The sequence below is a fragment of the Hyperoodon ampullatus genome, assembly GCF_949752795.1.
Source record: "Hyperoodon ampullatus genome assembly, chromosome: 12".
NCBI lineage: Eukaryota > Metazoa > Chordata > Mammalia > Artiodactyla > Ziphiidae > Hyperoodon > Hyperoodon ampullatus.
This window is the reverse complement of record NC_136925.1, coordinates 81,203,418-81,213,589: the sequence shown is the minus strand read 5'-3', so window position 1 is coordinate 81,213,589 and position 10,172 is coordinate 81,203,418. Positions and strand designations below refer to the sequence as shown.

The following is a 10,172-nucleotide window of genomic DNA, read 5'->3' as shown; positions in this document are numbered from 1 at the left end:
AGGTTTAGAATTACAGGTGCTAATAATGAATTAAGTCAAGGTATTTGTAAACTTTTTGTTGAAGAATAGCATACATACAGAAATGTACACCTAAGACTAGCAGCACCTGGACCAAGAGATGCACCATGACAAAGCCCCTCTCTGATCCCTCAGAACCACTATCCAGCCCTAGGGAAACACTATTCTGGCTTCTAATAGCACAGATTACTTTTGCTGTTTGGGGGCTTTGCATGCAAGATGCAATCTTTTGTGTCTGGCCTCTTTCGCTCAACATTATTTTGTGAGACCCAACCCTACTGTTGAATGTAGCTATACACTATTCATTCTTAGGGCTCTGTGAGACTCCACTGTGTGAATGTATCACAATTTATGTCTCCATTCTATTGTCAAGGAACTTGAGTCATTTCATATACAGCCTTAAGCCATAGAAAAGACCACCCTTCTCTCTTATCCAGAAGGCAGGATCCACAGATAAAATTCACCATCTCCTTTCTACTTTCGAATGGTCTGACCAAAGGAATTTTTTGTTTACCTCCCATGACAGAATTAATCTAATCTGACTATGACCTAAGTATTGAGTTAGGGAAAGAAGAGGTTAATATGTTGACAGCCTGCTCTGGTGGACGCTTTCTAATTCCAGACCTGACTTTGGATGGTGACTATTTTTCAAAAGAGGCAGCGTGTCTTGGCTTTCTTAGAGGGACAACATCCCGCACCTAGAGAGTGCTTATCAACGTACAGTGACTGGTGAACAGAGGAGATGGTGGGTGGGAGGGGAGACGGCACCCAAACAGGATACGAAAAAAAGGGCACCTGAAATTACCACTTTAGAAAATACAATGATGTTTACGTACGGAATAACACCATTTCTTATTCATACATCCCACCTATGACATTAATCAGAGCCTTCGCCTATGGCCATATGTCATCTTTTCCACTCTTAGTAGTTTAAAGATGTCTTGCTTTGAAGTGGAAGAAGAAGAAGAAAAAAAAGAACCAGAGCTGCCCTAAAAGGAATGAGGAAGTGAGAGCTCCCCAGCGTCTGGCTGGCTCTGTCCCGGTGACAGCCCGTGATGCTCCTTCCGGCCTCAGTAATATTCTGAGTTTCCACCTGCCCTCCCTCTCCCCCTTATAACACAGGACATGTGAAGTTAGAGCAGTTCAGTCTCCTCACTGACGGTGGATTAGCTGGAGCAGAGTGTCATGCTGTTTCTCCCGTTTTCCACAGTTCACGGGAGGTAAAAGAAGTCTGGGTGGAGGCCCTCCGAGGGTAAGTACCATAAATTAACACGACAAGACAGTAAGCTGCCTAGCGGGTCACTGGGCTTTAAGATCTTATCCAACAGAAAACAGCGACACCGTGGAATATGCAACAAATAGTGTTATAAAGAATAAACACAGAAAGCTTTGCTTTAACGTGAAGCCTGCACTTTTGGGGTATAGGAATTCTGTACACGTTATCTTTGTTTTATGTCTGCTATAAGTAGCATCCTGGGAATACATTTTGTCCTTTTCCGGTTAGATGAGAAAATCTGTGCAAAGCACTTAATACAGTGCCCTGACACACCGTGAGCTCTCCAAGTAAGAGTTAGTTGTTATTGTAATTGTTAGTCAGGTCATCTCCTGATGGGAACGTAATAAATGAATAACAAAGTTTGGCATGATGAAGATATCAGGTTTAAAACATTTAGAAATAAGTGTGTTCAGATGTTGCGTTTAATAGCATAAGACATCTGGTAACATATAACTGACTTTATTTTTTTTTTAACATCTTTATTGGAGGATAATTGCTTTACAATGGGGTATAACTGACTTTAAATGAAAACTTTTCTAGCCAGTAGTTTCAAACTTTGTGTTTAATCAGAGTGGCACTGAAACTGGCCAATGCATTACATGTACCCCTCCTAACTTCTTGCCATATGATTTCTCTTATACAGAGCCAAGGCCACACAGGAGCAAAGCTCATCACTGGACAGTCGGTCCAAACTCTAATGAAGTTGACAAGCAGCTGCCATGCTGTACGCGCCCGTCTTACATTTATTCATTCATGCTTTCTCATGGCAAGAGTCAAAGAGGTTTACCTAATTTAGTGTTTTCTCTTTTAGTCAAAAACACTAAATGCCAGTAATATGGAGACATTAATTGAATGTCGATCAGAGGTAAGAAAGCAATGTTTAAAACTTTTTATCTGCACTGTGAGATGGAAAACTTTATTTTAATTGAATATCATTTGTATTGTTTAGTTATCAGGATAGAACATCAACATAATAAGTGTAGTAAGTTAAAGACTAATATTAACTGAGATTTTCTATCTTGATAAGCAGGACATTAACATTGATTCTGGAAGATAGAAAAAATTAACGGACTCTGGACTAGTTTTTGATATGAATAAAATGTTGAATGTATTTTGTGGGGAAAGACTGGGCAGATTTCTTCAGTCATTATTTTAAACTAAAATAAATCTATTTTTAGGGTGACATCAAGGAACATCCTCTGCTGGCATCATGTGAGGGCGAAGACGGTCTTTGCCAGCTAATTGGTGAGTTTTGAAAACATACTGATCTTTTATGTAGAGGTTCTTCGTTTGCCAAACCACAGTGCTTTACTAAGAATTTTTTTTCAAAGTGTTCTTTGAAAGACCACAGAACATTAACACTTGCCTGGCAGGAAGGCTCCAGCTCACTGGAGAGCGAGTACTCTGATAGAAAAGATCTTCCCTAAGCCAACCCCCCAGCTCTCCAGAGGGGCTTTAATGGAGTTACAGATCTCCTGGCATTTATGTTTTGACAATGAAAGTGTGCATACATGTGAAAAATACACAGTTGCCTGTACCATTTTCGCCCTCCTCTAACGGAGAATGATTCTAGGAGCACATGAAGCAATTGTTACTCATCTCAAATCCCAAAGAACCCACCGTTCACTCAGTTTTTTCCACAATTCATTGCATTATAAAGTAACCCTGACCCAGTTCTCCTGAACTATGAGGACAAGCCAGTTCTCTATCCATCCTCCTCCACTTGATGGTATAAAAAGTAGAGAAGCATATGCCAATGCATTTAGAATATGTAGCTTTTAAAATCAGAAAAAAAAAAATGAGAAGGAAGGAGAAAACAGAGAAAGAAGGAAACTTGTTAGACGTTACACCCATTGCACACGTCTTCAGGATTTTGCAAGGATAAAATATCTTGGTAAGGTCTAGGTTCAAACCTTCCGGCAGCAATTTGTGCCCGCCCTTCCCTAAAGCATCCACTGGGAAAACCCTGCCCGTGACTGTAGACAGATTGCGTGGTGTAGCTCCCTCTAGTGGTGGGTGTTAGCATGGCCACAGAGGTTGGTTTAATGGCCCGCCCAGTGTAGAGCCTTCAAAATGGTCTTGAGCAAGTCACTTCCTCTTCCTATAAGTTTCATTTTCTTCACTAGTCAAAGGAAGAAATTAAAATAATCTATTTCACATCAGAAATATCCACCGTGGTTATTAAGGTCAGTATGTTAAGATGGTTGTTTATGATCTGCTTAGTTAGGTTTTGCTCATTTTCTGTAGCAAACAGCTGGTAAAGTGTAAAAAACAGGAAAGGTGGAGTCTTTGAGGAACCTTGGTATTGCTGTTTAGGGGCTGGCTGCCCTGGTAACAATGTGGTTGTTTTTCAGGTTGATTTTTCTAGATTAAGATTCACACCCTTTGCTTTCTCGGTTTTTCAATATTATTTGTCCCACACGGCAAACCATAGATGACAATATCCGTTGTCTTATCTGGATCCTTGCTTATCAATATTTTAATCTAATTTCTCTTTGTTTGGTTTTCTTGGCTGTAGAAATTAAGAAGAGAAAGAAGGTGTTGAACTGGCTCTTCCTCATGAGAAGGCTTTCTTCTTCATCAGATTTTTCTGGGGCTTCAGAGCCAGAATTGAAGTCATCCCTGTTTGATCAGCCCTTGTCAGCTATCTGCAGTGACAATGACACACTCCCCAGACCCATTCAGGTAGGTTCACATTCACGCGTGAACCTACTTCAGTTTTCTGCCAGCTGTGAAAAGTCCTCGGGAAATCTGAACGGCATTCTCATGCTAAACTTGTTGGGGCCAATCTTTAGGGTTTTTTCCAAGTTTGGAAATGGTGTTCCCACTTAGGAATGCAGTCAGGAGACCACCTGGCTGCTTGCATTCTAGAAATTCGTTGTATTTGCCACTGAGCTCAGGTTGATGGTCCCTCCATCCTTCTGACTTCATGGAGAGAAGAATGCTGAAAATGTGTAGCTTCTGAGAAATCAAGAGACAGAGATTTATAGAGTTTATGATCAGAAATCCAACGTTTATATGGAATGACTTGAAAGGAGAGAGGCCTGAAATAGTTTTAGAATGTGCAAATTCCAGCTTTCACAATTTACCTCCTCTTAGAAAAATGGCAGGGCCGAGGGAGACAGTTCATAGCAACCAGGCTGAAAGGAAAAACTGGCATTAATAGTCTCTTGTTAAGACTGTCTTAGTATCCTGGAGAACTAACTTTTATGGAGAGGATGTTTCATAACAGGTAAAGTTAGCTACTGTTCATGTCCACTATTTTAACTCTTTTTCTCCTACCAAAACATAGATTTTTCCTGTGTTAGTAGCAAGCGAAGTGTGTCTTCAAACCAAGGGTAACCACTTCCTATTTCTATACCCCTTTCCTTTAGGATATTCTCACTATACTATGCCTTAAAGGCCCTTCCACTGAAGGAATATTCAGGAAAGCAGCCAACGAGAAAGCCCGTAAAGAGCTCAAGGAAGAGCTCAACTCCGGAGGCGTGGTGGATCTGAAAAGTCTCCCCGTGCACCTCTTGGCGGTGGTCTTTAAGGTGAGTTCACAGCATTGGTACCAAATGACCTGCTGATGGGCTCTCACACATTGACACTCAGGAAATAAGATATGGGCTCTTTACCCTACAAAGCAAAGGAAACTGATCTTAGAGTTTAATTTTTTTTAGGTAAGCCTTTATTTATTTGTATAAGCATCTCTGTTTCTGCGATCCCAGATTCGAACAGAAAGTGATGCATTAAACTCCCCCCAAATTTCTCTGAGGAAAAGCACTTGGATTGTCCCATGGCCGAGTCCATTCCCCTAAGTCTGGTGGCCCCTTGGATGATGGCCTTACTGCGCCTGTTGTTAGGAAGCTGCTGAGAGACAAGTCAGGTGAGAGATTTCTCCAGGCTAATGAACGCAGGAAGGAAAGGGCACAGCCTATGTAGGGGATGAGCACAGAGTCCCTGAGATTCGACAAACGAGCTGAAATGAGGGCAGCACGTTGTGTAACATGAACAGTCCCCTCCCACCCTCCAGGACTTCCTCAGAAGTATCCCACTGAAGCTCCTGTCCTGCGACCTGTTTGAGGAGTGGATGGGCGCCCTGGAGAAGCAGAGTGAGGAGGACAGGATCGAGGCCCTGAAGCAGTAAGTTGCCAGCCTTGTCCCCGGAGGCCAGGCCCGCACGGTCTCCTCCCTTTGGTTCTTCACATAACTGTCAGAGTGGTTTACGTATATTGCAATGTTTAGGGAGTTCGAGTGCAATTGTTCATCCACTCCCAGAATACAAATCCAGAGGTACCCCGGAAATTTTTAAAAAGTAGTTTTAGCCAAATGAAAGGAAGCACCTCTTCAAAAGATAGAAAGCGGACTTCAGTACTCACAAATCCCAAGAGGTGGGGAGTCTAAAAATATAAGTAGTTCAAGAAGGTATGGAACAAACTCATAGATGAAAGCCTCAAAGCAGGGTAACCGGCCAGGTGTAGGAATCTGGGGTCTCCTTAACCTGCACACTGATGTCGTGCAAAGCAACTATTCTCCCACAAAACATCCCTTAAAGCATGGTAAACAATCTGGAAGGGGTTGTTTGTTCATAAAATTCCATAGCATATTTCATATTCTTATAATTAACCAAAATGAAAACTATATAAAAACAAATTCCAACCACAGCAAAAACAATTCCATATATAAATGGAAGTGTGACCTGTTAGAGACTAGAAAATCTTAAACACTAACGTTAAAATAACAGCGCTTTTGCCAAATCCTATGAAAGTCTGTCTATATATTATGATTGTCTCACATGGCTAAATATTGTCAATGAAATATTTATTGAATTGAAGACATTAGTGTGTCTGTCCCTACGATTATCACAATAAGTTTCTGCTTACAGACACAGAGCTCTTTCATAAAAATATCTTCTTATGAGAAATGAACGATCCTTATGTTAGAGACACCATTTCATTTTTTGAAGCTATGAAGCTTTACAATTCTAATTTATTAGTAGTAGTGCCAATGTTGCCATTTAAATGCTGCTGTCACAATTTTTATGAACATGCTCTTATAAACTGATTTAATCTCCATAAAGATTCTTCAGAATGGTATAAAAATGTGTCATCTTCATTTGATGAGCACAGTTTTAAAAAAAGGCAAATGACTGTATTCTTTAAAAAAAAATAGTCTTGCAGGGTTAGAAGCAGAAAGACATTCTACGTGGCTAAATGGTTACTCAACAAAATGATTTTCAAAATGTATTAAACTCTGTATTTTACTGCAGGAGTTAATATTTCGTAACTTAAGATCTATTTAAAGAATAAAGGGCCATGTTATTGGTGTCCTGATCATAAAGGCCAGTTTTTTAGGGCTTCAGGATCTTGTGGTTAACTGATTCATTCCGTGTCAGTTGCCACTGGAAGTGTCTGAATGAATGTTTCACAATGTCTCTTGTGAAAATGAACCTTCCTCATTTTAAGTGAACTCTGGGTTAGGCAGAAACTTTCACCTTGCCACCCTCAAGCTAGACAGGCCATGAGCCTCCCCTAAAACAAGCCTTCCCGAACTCCGTTCCAGGGTTGCAGAGAAGCTCCCGCAGCCCAACCACCTGCTGCTCAAGCACCTGGTCTCCGTGCTCCACGTCATCAGCAAGAACTCTGAGGTCAACAGGATGGATGCCAGCAATCTCGCCATCTGCATCGGGCCCAATGTGCTGAGCCCGGAGAATGAGCAAAACCTGTCATTCGAAGCCCGGAGAGAGCTGAATGATAAGGTTTGTTTCTGTCTACTTCTGAGAAACTCATTGTCTGTTTGCAAAAGCCAAGCAATAAAATGCCCGTGAATTTCTCTGACTCAGTCAAGATCACGGTGAAAATACGAAAGGCAAATGCTTTGGTCATAGTTACATTCTCTTGGGTGTGTACATTGGATGTAACTGAGTAAAGTTAGGCCTGTGTCCTCTATCATCCTACGAGACAGAGGACAATCAATACCCATCTTTACATGACTGTGTCCCAGAATGGAAAGGCCCTTTCACTTTTCTCGCTTTCGTGCATCACACTCTGTCAGTTCAGCTACCAATTTGGGAAACTCCTTAAATGAAAATTTTTGTTACTTTAATGTAATAGATTTTTTTAAATTCACAAATTAAAAATGCATGTCTCAAAAATAATTTTCATATAGGTGATTGTTACCAATTTTCCGGATGCTCCTTTCAGACACATAAAGATTTCTCATGACCATTTTGGCACCTCCCTAACTGCTGACCCCCGCTATGTCCCCATTCTTAACCACCCTTCTTTTAAAAATAAATAAAGATCTCGTTAAGCTGACAACCTGTTAACTTTTCCTCACAGGTTAAGACACTGGTGGAATTCCTCATCGATAACTGCTTTGAAATATTTGGGGAGAACATGCCAGGGCATTCCAGAATTGCTTCTGATGACTCCCTGGAACACACTGACAGTTCAGGTGCGGAAGGGGCTCTCAACTGATTCTGACTCTGGGGTCAAGTTCATGGCCAGCTACCAGTCCAGACCAGTAATGTAAAGCATCCCTGGTATCTGAAGCAGAAGTTACCTTCACACATCACCAAATCAGAGTAGACTCCAGTCTGTAGGGAAGTCATTAAACACGGAAACTTCTCTCTCGAGTTTTCCTGCACTGTCTCCTCGGGCTGCAGACACTCATTCAGCTTCAGCCTGGAACCTTCCCCTTCCTCTTCTAAATCATGAAGAACTGCTCATTTTACTAAGTCACTTTTAGCTAGAGAGAAGGCGTAAGAAACTTCTGTTTCCACACAGTGGAATATGGGTCTGTTCAAATGGGGATGGAGCCAGTCAAAAGAGCCATCAAAGGATCAGTTTTCAATTTAAGATCAATAAAGTTTCAGTGGAATGCTGTTTTCTCTCCTTTCTCATTTCCTCCCTCTCTCGCTTCATTTTCCTACTTATCTTCTCCACCTCAAAATAGTAGATATGGAAAGAAATAGAATTTTAATGTGGCCAGTTTCTTTCATGCCAAGCCTCAAATTAGCATCACCAAATTCCCTGGCGCCAGACTTGAAATAAGTAGGTGAACGGTACTTAGGTTTATTTCTAAACGTAACTGAAGAAAAGCTCAACTGTCCCTTAACTTCCCCCAGACGTGTCGACCCTGCAGAACGACTCGGCCTATGACAGCAACGACCCCGACCCCGACGCGGAGCCCAGCGCTGTGGGGTCCCTGAGCAGGTGGCCCCCAGGGTCCTCGGACCCGGCTGCCAGCCTGGAGCCCAGAGGCCCGCTGCACCCTTGGGAGCCTGTCCTCAGCAGTGCGCCCAGACTGAAAGGCTCCCTCGGGCAACCAGACAGGAGGTACTCGGACCCCAGCACAGCAGCATCGTCGCAGGAGTGCCTTGAGGGCAGGAAAGCAAACCCGAAACTCACGCGAAGTGAAGATGACTTCACCGCGGCCCAGGCGGCCCCTCGTTTTGCAAGTGAGGAAGCTGAGGACCCGTTTCCAGAGGAGGTGTTTACTGCAGCGGAAGGCAAAACCCAGGGGCCGCGAGACGCGAGGGTGCGGAGCCCGGCTCAGGGTTTGGTGTCAGCGTGCACACTGGCCCCCAAAGCCGGCTCCAGTGGCTCCCTGGATGTGCTCTCCGACAGCTCAGCCCTGGCTTCTCCTTCCAGTCCCAAAAGAAACTTCTTCACCAGACATCAGTCTTTCACAAAGACTGAGAAAAGTAAGCCCGACAGAGAAATAAAAAAACACTCCATGTCATTCTCCTTTGCCTCTCACCAAAAAGTGTTAACCAAAACCCGCAGCTCTGCTGTGGCTGTGAAATCCAAGGGCTGCGCCAGAGACCAAGTAAAGAAAGGTCTTAAAAAAGAAAGCCAGCTTGCCGGCCGAATCGTCCAAGAAAACTTGCCTGACACCCACGGCCAAGCAGCTGTGGACTTTACCTCGGGGGCCCACTCCCTCTTGGTGGAGAACGCGTTCCAGCCGGTGGATCAGAGGAGCCCTGGCGGCCCCCCCTCCTACGAGGAGGCCATTCGGCACCAGGCCTTGGAGCTCGCCACCTACGGGAGCCAAACAGTTGGCAGCATGAGGGCCAGGATGCTGAGCCTGGACGCCCGGCTACCGCCGCCTCTCCCTGTCCACCACGGAGGGGACTCAAGAAATACATGCAGTCAGGAGTCACTGGACGGGCCCCGACTGTGGCCCAGGACTGAGAGCTGGAAGCGGAGCAGGACTGCCTGTGCTTCTATAGACATGACCGGACAGGTGACTGTCGCCAGGAGGCCTGAGCTGCCTCGGCCGAGAACTGTGTCTGAGTCTCAACAGAAGAACCAGCAGCCCCTCCTGGCCCGGCGGTGTAGTCAGCCCGTCTTTGATGCTGATCAGTTCCGATTCGCTAAGGAATCCTACATCTAGGAGGTGGACCCGTCACCCAGACACAGCACGTGGCACCTCTGTACACACAAGGCTGTGTAAAGAGCTGCTCTTAGACTGTTTTCCAAAAAGTCGTGAATAAGCTCCTTTGGAAAGTTGTGTAGATACCTTCTCAGAGAGGACAGCTACCCAGCTCCTCAACGGCACTCAGGCAGTGTCTGCGCCCCTGCATTTGTGCAACATGTAGCAAATGTATAAAATGCATTCTAGACAAGGCGCTGGGTGCAAAGAGGTCTACGTCGATACGTGTATATATTTGTTTGTGAACTTGCGCTAAACTGCATGGCTGTTCTCTGCCTCCTGGGGCATTTTTCTAGTGGTTAGGGTTTAAAAATAATCTTTTCTTTTTTTATGTTGCCTCAAACAGTGTGCCAATTTTCATATTTTCTACAAACTCCATTTAGGGGAAAATGTTTAAGTCTCTGTTATAAGTTTCCTCTAGTAAGCAGCTTTGTGATAACTAGTCACCATAGTA

At 43.7% G+C, this 10,172-nt stretch overlaps 1 protein-coding gene across 1 annotated transcript; it reads left to right on the top strand.

Annotated features, from left to right (window-relative positions):
- Window positions 1-1,991: 1,991 nt before the first annotated feature.
- TAGAP (T cell activation RhoGTPase activating protein) lies at window positions 1,992-9,679 on the top strand (the record flags this gene model as incomplete). Its single annotated transcript, XM_079716646.1, has 9 exons — window positions 1,992-2,018; window positions 2,106-2,159; window positions 2,473-2,539; window positions 3,813-3,979; window positions 4,669-4,830; window positions 5,313-5,422; window positions 6,842-7,037; window positions 7,621-7,735; window positions 8,409-9,679. 9 exons carry the CDS (start codon window positions 1,992-1,994, stop codon window positions 9,677-9,679), a joined length of 2,169 nt encoding a protein of 722 aa, XP_079572772.1.
- Window positions 9,680-10,172: the final 493 nt, after the last annotated feature.